This window comes from Magnolia sinica, chromosome 14, assembly GCF_029962835.1.
Source record: "Magnolia sinica isolate HGM2019 chromosome 14, MsV1, whole genome shotgun sequence".
Taxonomy (NCBI): domain Eukaryota; kingdom Viridiplantae; phylum Streptophyta; class Magnoliopsida; order Magnoliales; family Magnoliaceae; genus Magnolia; species Magnolia sinica.
Window position 1 is genome coordinate 70,975,209 of NC_080586.1, and position 17,375 is coordinate 70,992,583.

General features: G+C 40.6%; 1 protein-coding gene across 4 annotated transcripts in view; it reads right to left on the bottom strand.

The window, feature by feature from the left end:
- Positions 1-6,434: 6,434 nt before the first annotated feature.
- LOC131226126 (ribonucleoside-diphosphate reductase small chain A) overlaps positions 6,435-17,375 on the bottom strand; it is a 29,391-nt gene continuing 18,450 nt past the window's right edge. For 2 of the 4 annotated variants that reach the window (XM_058221835.1, XM_058221837.1), the window contains 5 exons: positions 10,315-10,380; positions 10,112-10,228; positions 9,362-9,524; positions 9,208-9,278; positions 6,435-7,154 (listed from right to left, as the gene is read on the bottom strand). In XM_058221835.1, the coding sequence (XP_058077818.1) occupies positions 7,040-7,154; positions 9,208-9,278; positions 9,362-9,524; positions 10,112-10,228; positions 10,315-10,380 (532 nt within the window). In that variant the 3' untranslated portion in view covers positions 6,435-7,039. The remainder of the gene's footprint in view (positions 7,155-9,207; positions 9,279-9,361; positions 9,525-10,111; positions 10,229-10,314; positions 10,381-17,375) is intronic. The other 2 variants (XR_009161649.1, XM_058221836.1) reach the window with 2 other exon arrangements.

The window sequence follows — 17,375 nt, forward strand, 5'->3', positions numbered from 1 at the left end:
GCCCCCTATCATGTGCTTTGTTTAATTACTCCTCCTTAGATTCTATCCTATTTGAGTCACTTGACTAAGCAGAAGGAGAATTATTGTTTCTAATAAAGGAAAAATTACAATCAACCCCCCATATTTATATTATAATTATAATCATCCACCTATGAATTATTTAATTATATTTAGACCCTTCTAATTTTAAAACAATTTCTTTTATATTCTTAGTCAAAGATTCACCAAAATAATTTTATTTTACTACTTAAAATACATCTTTTCATAAAATAAAATAAAATAAATTTGAAAAGGTTGCACTTGTTTTACCCACCCCATAAATGCCAAAAATCTATGGACCGACAGACAGAGATTAGTGGGCCTAAAATATTAAGATGGATAAATAAAATTATGACTAAAATATCTAAGTTCATCCATTTTGGCCCACCCATGTGTTGGAGCAGATTGTAGTACTAGGGCTGAAAGTCGGGCAGGTTCCACCGGACTGACCCATGACTGATCGACATTGGGTTGGCCTTGGGCAGGATGTACCGGGTTTAGTCTCAACCTTGGGTTATATAAACACCAACCCGATAAAGGTTGGATTGGGCTTGGGTTGAGGTCTCGGGTTGCTTGACCCAATCCGAACCCAATCAATATGTAAGTGATAAATGATAATTGAGTGTGGATTGCCTATGTTGAAGGCATAGGAAATTCAAGTGCCGTCGGGGGTCATTGCTCCACGCCATTTCCGATTACTCAAGCTAATAAGATATGCTGGATTTCTCTCTCAAATAGATTGCGTACTACATAACATGACTTTTAAAAGAGTAGTCGTATATTTTAGCTGGTTTATTTAGAAAAAAATAAAAATAAAGTTCTTTACCATAAATAACTACATATATAGTTAATAAAATCATAAGTACAAATTATAAGAAGTGTATTAAAATATAATAAATTAATGTAATAATAAAAATATTAGCATGTATCTACCGACCAACTGACCAAGCTCACTTAGGTTGAGAATTTCCGACCCAAGGTTGGGTTGGGTTGGGATAGGTTTGAGGTATAGGAACCTTATCTTGGGCTAGGGTTGAGCACTGATCCAACCCAACCCACCCGACTTTCAGCCCTAGGTAGGACCCAATCCGCACCCCAAATATAAGCACCACCATGGTGGTCCCACATAGGAACCTATAGTTGTCGACTTGCTCCATTTTTACATGTGGTATGGCCCACTCTAGTTGCAGTTCCAGCTGATATTTTTCCCCCAGGTCCTAGAATCAAGGGCCGCACCTGATGAACGGAGTGGATCCAACACGGTGGGCCCCAAACAGCTTATGTGTTTTATGCGCTTGTGGATAGTGCGTTGAACCATGCTCACGTCATTACACAAAGGCATAAGGGGCGTGCCTACTACTAACATAGCGGCACGTGGGGTAGCATCTGCATGAGATCCACGCCGTCCATCAGGTGCATCGCCTCATGTTCAATCTAGATCATGTCCTAACATGAGCTGGCAAAATGAACGGATGGGGTGGATTTCTCACAAACATCACGGTGGGCCCACCTAGGTTCCGATGAAGGAGGGTCATAGGCAATCCACGTCCCACAATCATACTTCAAGATAAGTATCTTGCGGTGGCCATGATGGCACAGGGCTGACAACATGGTTGGTTTGGATCATCTGGCCACTCAGCATTTGGGCTCAAATGGTTGGTGATGGACGGTGGATCTTGAGTTGTAAGACATCCACTCCGTCCATAAGGTAGCCCCCTCAAAGATAGGTCACGTGGCCTAAAAACCAACCGGATCCAAACACAAGTGGGCCACACCACAGGAAACAATGGTGTGTGATGCCCATCATAGGTTTGTGTGTGGGCCCACTTTCATGGTGTGGCTGTTTCACCAAACCTGCTCATTAGGTGTGACCCATCATGATGAAAGTCAAATTTAAAAATAAAAAATAAAAAATCAACCTAATCTAAGACCCAGTCTTTCGGATGTACGGTGAACATTTAGGGTTGTAAGATGATGTATGTATTGCATGTGGTGGGGCCCACACAATTTTGGGGGAGGATTCTAGATGCAAAATGTCATTAGATAAGGTATTTTAATTATTTAAAAATAATTTTTGGGAGTATTCTATACGCAAAATGGTATTAGATAAGGGTATTTTAATTTCCTTTATTGACTTTTGAGCTGTCTATTATTTGAAAGTATTATAATTTTCTTAGGGTGAGAATGTGTAAGAAGGTTTTAAGTAAAAAAGATAACTTTTAACTTGAAGTGATGGGACATCCAACCCATTCAATAGATTGGCCCTAGTATGAGGATTACCTAATTTAAAAATCAATCTACCCACTTATTAGGTGGACCACACTTGTATTTTGCTATTTATCAATGGTTATACACTTTTTTCTATGGTGTGAATCATCTGATTAGTGAATAGGGCTGATTTTCATATTAGGTCATCCTAATGTTGGGGTCAAGCTATTAGGAGGATTGGATGTCACAAGCACTTGACAAGATGGAAGTTATCGACTGGGTGGACTGTTCTAAGAGCCAAGTGCATAGAACATCCAACCCATTCAATTTATAGGTCCACCATAATAATCACCTAATGCAAAAATCAACTCTATCCACTGATCAAGTGGAGTATGATTGTATTTTTCTATTTATCAATGGCAATACACTGTTTTCTCACTTGATGAGTGGATAGGGCTGATTTTTTGCACTAAGTGATGTGGTGGGCTCCTCACAACATTGGGGGAGGATGGTAGATGCAAAATGTAATGGATAAGGGTATTTTAATTATTTGAAACCAATTTAGGAAGGATTCTAGAAGCAAAAATGGTATTAGATAAGGTTATTTTAATTATTTAAATTAATTTCTTTAATATAATTTTGATTTTTGAGCGTCTATTTGAAAGTATTATAAAAATCCAACCCGGTGTACCCAACAGATAGCTTGTAACTTGCTAAGATCATGGTATATACAACCCATTCCCACCATAAGTATCAAATTGTGCAAAAATCAACCCTAACTACTCATCAAGTGTGGCCCACTGATTAGGTATACCACACTTGTATTTTGTTATTTATCCATGCTTGCTTACTTTTTCTATGGTGTGGCTGACTCGATGAGTGGATGGTGCTGATTTTGTGGAAGAACTGGTTACAAGTATTTTTGGAATGCCATTCATAAGGTGAGCCTTTTGGGATGGGGTTTTTGAACCTACCTGAAATACAGACCACAGCTGGCTGGGCATCACATGTTGCATTACATCTGAGTTTATGCATCATTGATGGGTCATATACAGCTCCAATTCATCTAATAATTTCTTGTTTTGACACATAATCTACCCCATCCAGCTCCAATTCATCTAATAATTTCTTGTTTTGACACATAATCTACCCCATCCAGCTCCAATTCATCTAATAATTTCTTGTTTTGACACATAATCTATTGATCATGCCCCATCGTTTAGATGGTGGAGAAACCATGAGGCATACAAATTGATTGTTTTTATTTTTTTTTCACATTAGCTAAGTCCCTGTTTGGCAGACACCTAAAAATGAGTTCATCTCGTTGTAGTTAACCGCAATGATATATTATCAAGATCATTGATAACTAAAATGAGATGGAACTCGTTGCATTTTCAGACGTCCACCAAATAGGGCCTAAGAGAATCAGTTTTAATCCAGTGGCTGACAACAATATTTGTTATGTGCTTAAACCAACTTATCCCCATAAGTTTTCTGTTTATATATATATATATATATATATATATATATAAAGGTCTCTCTCTCCATATCAAAGGAGGGCCCACACATTGTTTGGTCCACATCTAAGGTGGGCCTCACATGATGGATCACCCAGAATAATATGGGCCAACATAATGAATAGTCCACATCAAAGGTTAGCCCCTAATAACAAACACCCTGCATCCAAAATGGGTGGGTACAATGGATGAACTACTTCAAAGGTGGGGTCCACATGATGGGCAATGGACATTGATGCTGGGCCCCACATGATGGATGGCCCATATCAAGGTGGGCACACATGATGGATGGTCCACATCAAAGGTTGGCTCCTAATGATGAATGGCCCACATCCAAGGAGAGCCCTGCCTGATGGGCAACCCACATTGAAGGTGGCGCTCACATGATAAACAATCCACATCAAAGGCAGGCTCCACACTGTGGGCAATTAATAATGGTCGGCCCCAACCCCACATGACGGATGAGCCATGGTAAAGGTCCCCCTAATGATGAGTGGCCCTTATCCAAGGCAGGTCCTGAATGATGGACAGTTCACATCAAAGGTGGGCCCCACATGATGGACAATAACATTGATGGTGGGCTCCATAAGATGGACGACCAACATCAAAGCTGACCCTGCATAATCGACCGTGCACATTAAAGGTCAGCCCCTAGTGATAAATGGCACACATCCAAGGTGGCCCCCACATGATGGACAGGTCACATCAAAAGTGAGGCCCACACAATGAATGGTCCACATCTGAAGTGTGTCATCCATCATACCAGGTCACATGATAGATGGTGGATGTGAGGGAGACCACATGATGTTAGAAACCAAACATGCTTTTCTACTTTTTGGCGCAAGCATATTTATCTATTGAACAAGTAAAAACTAAGAGGACGTTTGGATCTTAAGCTACTTTGAATACGCTACTAATGACACAAGTAGATTATCTTGAATTTTACTTATTCTAGGTATGTTTGGTAACCAACATAATTATCAACCAAAAAGTTGAAAAGGATGTTTGGTTTCCAACATCATAAGCAATTATCCCTTAAGTCTGTTTGGTCAGCTCACATCCACCATCCATCTTGTGGGGCCAACCTTTGATGTGGATCATTCATTGTGTAGGCCCACCTTTGATGTGGGTCATCCATCATACAGGGCCCACCTTGAATGTGGGCTATTCATCACTATGGGCTGAACTTTAATGTGCACCATTTATTATGTAGGGCCTACCTTTGATGTTGGTCATCCATCAAATGGGGCCCACCATCAATGTTATTGTCCATCATGTGGGGGCCCACCTTCAATATCCATTGCCCATCATATGGAGCCCACCTTCGATGTTGACCGTCCATCATGTGAGCCCCACCTCTGATGTCGGTCATCCATCATTACAGGGCCTGCCTTAGATATGGGCGACTCATCATTAGGGCTGCCTTTGATGTGGACCGTCCTTCATGTAGGGCCCACCTTGATGTGGATCATCCATCATGTGGGGCCCACCATTATTTATTGCCATTATGTGGGCCCCACCTTCAATTTGGGTTGCCCGTTTGCAAGGTTCACCTTGGATATGGGTCATTCATCATTAGGGGCCGACCTTTGATGTGGAACATCCATCATGTGGGGCCACCTCAATATGGGCCATATTTATGTGGGGCCTAAATACAATGTTCACTGTCCATCATGTGGAGCCTACTTTTGATGTGGACCATCCATTATGTAGGCCCCACCTCTGAAGTGTGTCATCCATCATACCAGCCCGCAGGCTTTTTATCATTATGGGCCAACGTTTGAAGTGGACCATCCATACATGGGCCCACATTAATATGGGATCATCCATCATGTGGGGCCCACCTTTTATGTAGACCGTCCACCATGTTAGCCCCACCTTGAATATGGACAGCCCACCACATGGGGTCCCCTTTGATATGGACAATGAAAGAGCCTCCTTTGACATTGACAGTGAGAGAGAGAAGTAGAAAACTCCCATAAAGTTAAAAAGCTAAAAAGAAAAACTTATCAAGATAAAGAAGCTTTTTAACAATGATACTTTACCAAACTAAGTTAAAGTGAAAAAAGTAAACTTAATTAATTAACATAAATTAAAAAGTAACTTATTTGGTGGTGTATCCAAACGGGCCCTAAGATAAGCTACTTGTGGGATAAGTAGCTAATCTAAAGTAAATTGCAATCCAAATGCCCCCAAAGTTTGATAAAAAGTTCAGATTTTTTAAAAGAACACATGGCGCATATGAACACATGAGCTTAGAGACAGCTAATCTCTGCTTCCCAAACCTCTGTTGTTGTTTTTTCTTTCCAAATGGGGAATCAAGTCTGTAGATAACTTGTTTGGATTATGGGAAAAGAAAAGAGGAGTGTAATAATCATCAAACAATCCCATGGATTCCTTGAGCACTGTTGAAACTTGGATTCCCATGGAATTCATTTCTGGATAGCTTGTGGAAATCTTATATTCATCTCACAATGGTCACGTTAAGTCTGGTGCACCATGGAAAAGGCTAATGATTATTACATGGAATCGACTATTTGCTTTGTTATCCAAACAACACAAAAGGTCTAAACAACAGAAAAACCCATTTCTTTTCTTTTATTTCCTTCTCTCTTCCCACAATCCAAACAGGCCCAATGAAAAATGATTGTCATCCAAACACACCCCAAGTTTCCAATTTTTGCCTTTTTATATGGTATAGATGTATAGATATATAAATATCGAGAAGGGCTCAGAGGATTGTTGTCTCTGAAAAATGTTGGGTTACAACAGCAAATGGTGAGGAATGAAAACAAGGGAAATTCCTCAAAATAAATACAAAATTTGGATGCTTTTGCATATCATCCATCAATAGCTTTAAGGAGTTTGCTAGCCCTGCATGCACTTTCATACCCATACTTCTTTTTTTTTCATAACCATACTTGGCATGCATGTAGGACATCTGAGCCATTTATCAAGTGGGACAGTGCGTAGATCATCGGTTGAAAACCCAGCCCTGTCAACTGTCAACAAGGCCATGCGTGTATGAAAGAAATGGTTAGCCATAAAAAAAAAAAATGCTTGCAAATTTTTATGCATCACCCACTGATTTCTGACGTTTGTGGCCTACCTGATAGTAAACAACACAAGCTCTCAGCCAGAAAATCTTATCCGTGGATCCTACATGATACAGGATCAGATGTGCGATGTAAGTGCCAGGTTGGCAGTTGTGTCCGCAGGTAAGAAGTGCATGCTGATCTAGCTAAACCTCCATAGTGTCTTGAAATACCTGTGAGCTAGAAATCTTCATCCAGCTTGAACACATAATTCTGGGTCCCATCCTGCAAGCTAGACATAACCGAAGCCTTCTGATATTCGCCCACCCTTCTCTCAAAAAAGTTGGCTTTTCCTCTGCTCAAACGCACAAACAAAAACAAAACAAAACAAAAAAAAAAAAAAAGGAAAAAAAGAAGAATAAGCAATTGTTATAGTTGTTTAAATAACATTGTGCAAACACTTCCGATTGGTCTATGTAGGACGTGGGACCCATATATGGCGGCCCTTTCTGGAGAAATCTGCTTATGTGGACCAATCAGAGAGTATGGTCAAGCACCTCTTTTCTTTTTTTCTTTTTTAAAATTTATTTTTTATTTTAAACACAAGATTGGGATCGGAATGAAAGATGTATGCAAAACTTATATTTGCATATGCATACACAAATATGTAGAGGTAATGCATATTAAAAAATAAAAAATCCCATCTGGCAGTGGAGAGCTGTTTTTGTTCAGAATAACAGCACTGTGTTAGAAATGATGGATGCAGTTCCAAAACAAAACAAGGTCAACCAATGAGGATGAGATGCAACGAGCAACTGAAAACAAGTTTCACCAGTTTCTATATGATTAAGAAGGGAAACTATACAGTCCCAATGCATCAGAACGCAAATAGTTACATGCCGTGCCCATCTGTGCAGGCGGAGCTCATGGTTGGGTGATCTGGGTCATCATCTGAAGCACCCCATTGTGAATTGGGGATATCCAGACCAAGACCTTTTGATGAGTGGCCTACAAATAGACAGTTTAAAAAAATATTGCAAGGGACCAGGAAAAAACAAAAAGAAAAAGAAAAAAAAAAAGGCCAAATATTTGATGGCTAGGATCTTCCAATGTGAAATGTGAAAGTTTTTGGTCCATCCACATTACCGGTGCAGTGATTAGGAACAAAGAAACATGGACCCTTTGCATGAACTGGACCCAGCAGGACACTTTTGACAATCCAATGCATCAAGATCAAGAGCCTATAATATCTCAATAAAGAAAATGTCATCTATAGACCTACCTACCATTTTGAACTTAGACAAAAGCAGAATTAACATAGGTTTTCTTTTTCTTTTTTTCTTTTTTTTTCTTTTTTTTTTTTGTGAAGGGTAACGCAAATTGTATTAAGAGAAGAAGGAAAAAACAAGAGAAATGGGAAAAACAAAAACATTGGGCTAGGGCGGCTGAGGTAGCAGACCAACTAGATGCCAAGAAACAGAAGATTACATCCTATAAGCTTGTCTACACTAGTCGCCCATTCAACAATGCACTGTTTGACTCTATGCACTAGGGACGTAGCTGAATGCGAGTCGTTTCTAAAACATCTGCTGTTTCTCTCTTCCCAAACAGTCCACCAAACAGCCAGAAGGGCTAATCTCCAGAATTAACATTGTTATCATATATCATTTGGAAGGTCACATCACCAGGAACTTACAATGATGAATTAGTCAATCCATGCATTTCATGGACGTTAACATAACCAATAATACATACATGCATGCCCCAGATAGGAACTACTCAACCAAAGGCAATAATGCCATAGCATCTTTCCCACCAACATGCCACTTGTGGAGGATATCCATACCATAAAAAACAGTAGGACCCACCAAGAAGATCATCTGGCATAAAAAGTAAAGCTGGTGCAATCATCATATGGACCACACTGTTGGAATCAATGGATAAATGACAGTGTGACCCACCGTACAGATCTGGCCGCCTAGTGTATTGATCAGCCTGATTTTCAAGATAGGTGATCTTCATGGTGGGGGCTATGGTTTTCATGGTATAGATGTCCTACACAAGTGGCGTGTTATAGGGAAAGATGGTATGGCACCACTACTTGGTGTTGTTGCTTGTAAGTTATCAGTTCTCGCCCCCAAAATCTGCCAAATTGGAAGATCCTAGCCATTCCATCCTCTGCCCTTTTCAGTTCAATGTGGACCATTGCTTTATTTCTTTTCTTAACCGTCTATTTTCAGACCACAAATAAGGGTTGGGGAATATTAGCAGTCTGGACTCTGGATCATCCAATCATGGGCCCCACTTTTACAAACTGGGGGCCCTAGGATATTTTGCATATCTCCAAATTGAGGATCATATAATGCCTCCAAAACCATAACAACCATGCATTTGATTTCTACACTTACTGCAAGGAAATGAATTCCATCCAGTCAAATGGGTTCTCCACATTATACTTCTTCGGGCACCCCAAAGCAACCTGGAAAAAAAACAATAGGCAGCTTCAGCTAATGCCATCTGAAAATTTTGAGTTAGAAGCTAAACAGAAGAAAATGAATTTACCAGCAGACGATCTGCAACAAACTTTATGTACTGGCTCATAAGAGCTGAATTCATGCCGATCAATGCGCATGAAAGAGCTTCACAAACGAACTCAATTTCTATTTCTACAGCGTCGTGCATGATTTGGTGCACCCTTTGCCAGTTCAACGGCTGCTGTAACAAGCTGTAAATGAAAATAATTAGAGACCCATCCAAGGTTTTACAATTTGGTTTCAGAATGCAACCAGCCTGGGGGCTAGAACCACTACGAGTTGTTGGGTGTATGACTCATCCAGAGCATATAAATATTTTGGGTAGTATGACAAATACCACTGAGATTTTAAAAATATCCCAATAATGTCGTGAAAATTACATTAAACAATAAAATCGCAAGATTTCCAAAATATCGGCAGATGTTAAAATATTGCGTTTTTTATCATGATATTAATTCGAAAAAAAAAAAAAAAAAAATCTTAAGGAATTTGATATAAATAAATACATTTGTAATAAAATAAAAAATAAAAATTCGGCAGGATTTCCCAATAGTATCCGAGAAAACCCTCAAATTTTGAATATCACCCGAGAAATTTCCAGGTTGAGTGATTGCAGAGAACAAGATTTGTGACTGTGGTTTTAGGGAGGCAACTCAGTTTGTCCTCGAGCAAAACAAAGTTGACTTTAGTTTTGGCGAGTTTTAATTCCAAGCACTCCTCACAGAGAAACACATGGCTGCAGAAGAGGTAACGGTCGATGGAAGAAACAACAGTTCACCTGTACAAAAGGCAAGCGAAATCGCAATGGAGGCCCTCGTCTCTTGAAATTAATTCATTTGAATATGTCAATCCCGGCATTAGACCCCTCTTTTTCAGCCAAAAAATGGCACAGAAGCTGAGAAGAACAGAACAAACTGTGGAATGAGAAATGCTGATATTGTACAAGGGAACAGATTGTGAAGGCTAGAAAGAAGCTACTACCTTCCAGAGAAAAAGATTCCCTCGACACAAGAGAAGGCCACTAGTCTCTCTGCAAATGAAGTAGAACTGCATATTGGAAAACTTGGAGGAATGAGAATCATCAAAAAGCACAAAATTCTATGCTTCCAGTACAAATCGGCAGCCGAAAGACAGTACATAAAGCTGTTATAGCATATCAGAATTCAACATACAGGGACTGTACAGCAGCCAGTTGCACTCTATTTGCACAAGTGGGTCCAAGGTTCGGTGATCCATGAGGTTGACCTCACTGTGGATGAGAGATGTCCAAAAACCTACCAGACTGGAAGATCCTAACCATTGAATTTTTGGACATTTTGGTATCATTGCTTTTTTCTTCTATTTCAGGGGTAGTATGTTTCAATCTGGGAGATTTTTGGAGGATCTCCCATCCAGATTGAGGCCCATCAGATCAACAATCTGGATCACCAAACCACATGCCCACTTCCACAGACTTGGCTTATCAGGAAACTATACATGTCCTAATGCACAAGGAAATCCAATAGTTCCCCTGCAATATAAACTAAAACACAAGTCTGATACATCCGACACAACTTTTGAATGCACTTTACTTTTCAGGAGGAATGCACAGAATTTTCACAAATGGCGAATTAATCCCTTTATCTCATAGCCCAGGCCCCACATCTCATGGGTTAGGACCTCGGCCGAACTCCCTTCGTGAGCCCCAAATCACATAGGCCGCCCACCCCGAGTGTGTCCCCGCATCTCACGGGCTACCCCACTTGAGCCCGGTGTGAAATGCGCATTAACCACCCCTAGTAAGGAGTCTCGAACACGAGACCTCTCCCGTGGGCCCCAAATCACATGGGTCACCCACCTCGAGTGTGCCCCTGCATCTAACAGGCGACCCCACTCGAGCCCAGTGTGAAATGCCCCTGCATTAATCCTCTCATAGCCGTTTTTTCATGAATCCTAACCCTATATTACATGATCCCTAATTAATTTGCCCCTTTTTATCACCTTAGGGTTCCTTGAATTGAAATATGGAATACCTTTGGTTAGGGACTGGTTTTTTTGCATGGGTAGTTAATTTTAATTACCTTTTAACTTGTTTGGTTTATAATTTTTTTAGTCCAGTCCTAACCTGTGTCGGCTTGGACCCGCATAGATTCCCCTTTAATTGAATGTTTGGATTTTCATGTGGGATGTGGAATTTGTGTGATTGTTTCTGAATTGGTGTGATCTAAGCCTGCAATCTTGCATATCATATTTAATTTTCCATGTCCTGCATCAAATTTGGTATCAAAGCCTAGGGTTCTTATAGGGGAATTCACCACATATTTAGGGTTTAGTTTGTTTGAGTCCTTCATGCATTCAGTCCATCATATATAGCTGAATTTTAGTTACAGTGTGTAGTCTCCTTCATATAGAGTCTCGTAGGGTCATTTAGTTTTTAGACGCATATAGTTGTCATGCAGGTCCTTAGGTTGAGCAAGTCAGTGTATGCCCACACGTACGGGTCGCGGTTTCGGTTTGCACCCTACACTAAACATGGACCAATTGCAAGATGGGAGGTCTCGTGTTCGAGACTCCTCACTGGGGGTGATTAATGCAGGGACATTTTCACACCGGGCTCGAGTGGGGTCGCTTGTTTGATGCAGGGGCACACTTGGATTGGGTGCGGCTCACGGAGGAGGTCTCGTGTCTCTTCACCGGGGGTGATTAATCCGCATTTCACATCAGGCTTGAGTGGGGTAGCCTGTGGGATGCGGGGACAAATCCAATAGTTCCCCTGCAATATAAACTAAAACACAAGTCTGATACATCCGACACAACTTTTGAATGCACTTTACTTTTCAGGAGGAATGCACAGAATTTTCACAAATGACCCATTATAATCTATTATGGATAGTGTAAGTTAATAAGTCCTAAAAGACGGAAAAATCCATGGAGAGGGCACTAACTAAAGGGGGCAGTGGACAACACATGGAAAGCAGCATTTTATGATTGATTTCTGTTTGTTGAGAATGCAAGAAGAATACGTGGCTCAAATGTCTTCACTAAGTCTCTCATATTCCTCAAAACTGTCGCTAGGGAATTCATGCTTCAAAGAGATGCACTTCAAGATAGAATTTTCTGTTCTTTAAAACAAGTAACAATAAGAAAAAAGTTTGGGATTCAACCCGAATAAATGTTTCTCAAAAGACAACCCCAACAACTCCTAAGCATCATCACTATCTAAGCCTTATCCCAACTAATTGGGGTTGGCTACATGGATCGTGTTCCGTTATTCAGATTCACGATGGAAGAAATGGCATAAGTTTGACACCGGCTGCCAACTTGACACAACCCTCCTCCTTTATCCGGGCCTGGGACCAGCAAGGAGAGCACAAAACTCCCATAGACACAGTGTAGTAGACTATTACATAGGTTAATTACAATCAATCGCTATCTAATAGTCTATCACATAAGTTGATTACAATCAACGAGTTCAACAGCTCCTAAGTGTATTAGAAAAAAGCTTTTCTTTGAGAGGTTTCTAGAAAAAGGGCATGAGTTTTTGCGTGTTGTTATTATAATTTATTACAGTTTTTGCGTGTTGTAAATTCAGTCATACTGTAGACTCCTCCAAGATATTCTAGAGATCTCCTATGTAGTCTTGAGATTGTAATCTTGTAGATATAGGAAGATTATAGAATCCTCATAGATAGACTTGAGAAGCCTATCATGTACTCATTCTAGTCAAGTAATACAAGTCTTCTCTTCCTTTTCTCTATTCTCCTCCTCTTTCACTAAATCTCTGGTTTCACTTGTTACATGATGTTGTATATAAGGGTTAGTCTTGTCATAGTGTAATGTACTTGTTATGTATATACAAGGTCATTAAGGGAAGTTTATTGATTGATATCTGTATTTGCCTAATATATGTCTTAATGCTCTTGTCAGTGAAGATAGATTATTCGCTCAACCTTTTATCACGAGTTTCATGATATCATAGACACTTTCAGATCTAAGCATTTTCCACTGCTTTTGGACATCAAACAAGGTTATCTTTTCATTTTGTTTGTTCATCCGCATTCTGGGTTTTGAATACACTCGCTCACATGAGGCCGTATGCCGATGTCAGCAACCATACGGGTGACAAACTTAGATCTAGTCAAATTTAGATTATCGACAACTGGTTCAGGGCTGTGTCCAGGTGAACCTAAGCCCAACCTGCAAAGTTAAACCTTGAATTGGGCCAGGCCCTGGTTCATGGATGATTTTGCCAGCCTGAGCTCAAATGTCCACTTCTGTGCAAGAACCAGGCCTTTCATTAGGTGTTCCCACCATGCATGTACTGTGGCCTAAAACCAAGTCAGTCCAATCATCAGCACGGCTACAGCAGTTACGAAGGAACAAATTATGGTGAAAAATATAAAATGTGTAATATACTACAAAAATGCCCTTGAGAAACCTACTACACGGCTACGAATGAACAGACTATGTGAAGAATATAATATATTTTTATATTACGAAAATGCCCTTGAAAAACCTAGGCTAGGTGGACCAGCCTTGGGTTGGACTGACAAGCTTTTAGACATAAAGCACAATCTGAGTACTAAATTGGCTTGAATTTTAAGCCCAGGCCCGGCTGTTGGGCCTGATAATCCAGCCTATGCCCGAAAGCCTGACAAACCAACCTTGTCCATTGACTGTGGTAGAAAGTAGTCCCTCTCTATGGATCTCAATCTTTATTTGGTGATGATTTTTCAAATACATTTGGGGCCTGTTTGATTTCCAATTTCATATGAAATGCAAAGTAAATGAGCCATCATTGTCATTTTCAGGTGTTGTTTAAACATAAATGATGGCTCATAAATTGAGAGTCAATTACACTTGTAAAGGAATGAGTTGAAGTAAAATGTAATCATTGCATTTTCACACTATAAAACCCCCATTTTCAAAGTAATTATTGTGTAAAACAAACAATGTAATAAGATAATCATCACAGTCAAATGCAAGTGATGTTGATGAGGACATCTGAGCACCTTTTAGAGTTTATCAGAGGAGGAGGAGAGCTGCCCTAGTTTCTTTATGGTCAGGTGATCATTACATAGAGCCTATTGGGCCCAATTTAAACATTCGAATACGTGTTCATTTATCCATGAAGGTAAGAGGATAAAGCTAAATCCTCTTCCGCCCAAAAGAAACCCGGAGAAGGAGGACGTCAAGAAGGGTGACCCAAAAGATGTGCAGAAGTCGTGCCCTAAGTCTCTCCACATAATCAATGCCAAAGAGTTTGAAAGAAAGATAAAATATGATTTGATGGTGTATGCCCTCGTGGCAAGAGAGGTTACACCCAAGGTTAGTATAGAGTTGCCACCTAAAGTCATTCTAGTGTTGGAGGAGTTAAGTGATGTTTTCCCAGAGGCCCTACCGGAGAAGCTTCCACCCATGCAGGACATCAGCATGCTATCGATTTTGTCTCCAGGTCGACTCTACCAAACCATTCTCATTACTGAATGAACCCCACGAAGCATGCAGAATTGAAGAAGCACGTGGATGAACCCCACGAAGCATGCGGATTTCACCTCTAGCGAAATAAAGCTGCAATGATGCACAAGGAGATCCGGGTCTCATCGCTGAAGCTCTGCCTCTGTGATCAACGTACTGTCAACTCTGGTCTGCCCTTCCACTTGACAAGGTACTCCTAGTAACCTCCATGTCGTGTGGAAACCGCTTCTTCATCTAAGATATCCTCCATCTCCTCTCTTCTCGTAAGTATGGATGGTACGAGTGGTAAAGGTTGAGAAGAAGGGTCAGGTAATGGCCATGGGTTATGGGACAAGTCAGGGGCATCATCATCAAAGTTCATGTGAGGGTTTGGGGAAGGTCCATGAAACGGTACAAGATCTTCCACATTAAATGTGGAACTGATGCTCATGTTAGGTGGAAAATCTATCAAGTAAGCATTCAAGCCCAGTCTTTTTAAGATTTTATATGGTCCAGCGCTACGAGCTTGTAATTTTTTAATGGTTCCATGTGGAAACCTTTTTAGACATATTCTAATCATGACTTCATCACCCATAACAAACTCTTTAAACCTATGGTGTGAGTCAACAATCATTTTGCATGTTTCATTACTTATATTGACTCTTTTTCTAATCTCCACATGCAAGTCATGCATATGTGGTGTAGATGCATGTGCAAACTCTAAATTCCTATGGAACACTAACATGGGTATGCAATCTATAGGGGTTAGAGGCTCATCTACTTGTCTTTTCATATCCACTTCCTCCCCGGGACTAATTTGATCATGACGAAGGTTTGGTAGAGTCAACGCGTGAATGTCCCGCACGGGTGTAGGGTCAACCGATATATCTTTTGGAATAACATAAACTCATCCAATACCGGACTCACCTCGGGTGATAACTCTACACTACCCTTGAGTGTAACATCAGGTGGCATCTTCATAATAACCTTAAGTGTAAGCTCACTTGCCACATGGGCATACATCGTCAAATCAATTTTAGTCTCTTTCAGATTCTTCGGCATTAACTATAGGATGAGACTCAAGCTAGAGTTTCGTCACATCTTCAGTACCACATTGCTTTTGGGCGAGAGAGGCTTCAAGCAAAAAGATTTGCCTTCAAACAGAAACGAACATGTATTTGAGTGACCGAATAGTGTTGCATCCCTGTCATACAACCAAGGCCTGCCCAAAATGATGTGGCCTATATCCATAGGCAAAACATCACATCACAACGTATCCGTATAAGAACCAAACCGAATGGGAATAGGACAACGCTGAGAAACCGAAATCGAAGATGCATCAACCCATGAGACTCAATAAGGCTGAGGGTGAGGAACGACTAGCATAAGTTAGCAACCCACGATTCTAGCAGAGATCACATTAATGCAACTACTACTATCAATAATCACCTTGCAGTTTTTGCCACCACACTTGTTACAAGTGTCGAAAATTGAATTCCTACACCAATCATCACTTTCTAGAATCTAGCTCAAGGCACGGCTAACAATTGCAAGTGGCACAGTCTCAACTTCTTCAATTTCCCATATACGAAATTCATTTTCCAAAAAAAAAAAAAAAACTTCTTCAATTTGATCCCCGACTTGTGATTGAACATCTTCCCTAGTGTCGAGGTTTGCCTGAAAAGAGGCTTCAAGCTGATCGACATGCACATTGGTCACGGTCAATTGAGTCACAGTGGTCCTATTGTGTGCTTCAATGGCCGTCAGACGGTGGTTGATAGCATTAAGGGACTCAACAATCTGCTCTAGATTCATAGTGGGATGTAGACCAAAGTCACGTCCAAAACGAGTAGGCATACACAAGGCAACTCTAAGGGGAAAGCCTAAATCCTAGGGTAATGTTATGACAAACACAAAACCAACCTAGAGATAAAATTGGACACACTAGAGACACTAATATGAAAATTCAGCAAGCTGTTATCCTGAAATACTACCCTGAAATTTCAGCAAAATGGCAATTATTTTTTTTTTTAAAGTAACGATTTATTAAAAGGAGAAAAGAAAAAGAAAAGGCTCTGCTGAGAAGGCATGGCCATAGTTACACGCCTCGAAACAGAAGATTACAGCCCTTTAGAGAGGGGACGTTAACGACCCATTTGAAAAGAAGATTTTTGGCCTGAGATCCAACAGCCTGCACCGACGATTGGATATTATTAAAACATCGACCATTCCTTTCTGTCCAGACAGTCCACCAAATAGTGAGGATTGCCATTCTCCAAATCCGCGATTTGATCTTCCCAAGAGCAAACCCATGCCAGTACAGTAATAAGGAAGAGGCGGTTTGAGGAGTACACCCACCGATGCTGAATCGATGGAAGAAATCCCTCAATATGGAAGAGATGAGAGGGCAGTGGACCAGCAAATGATCGACCATGTCTTCAGCATTCATGCAACAGAGGCAAATATTGGGGAGTTGCATGCCTCTTTTCTTCAGATTGTCAATTGTTAGAATCTTGTTCCTACCAACCAACCAACTGAAACAGATGAACTTGGGAGGAGCGTGATAATTCCAGATAAAAGAATGCGAGGTGGAAGGAGGGGCAGCG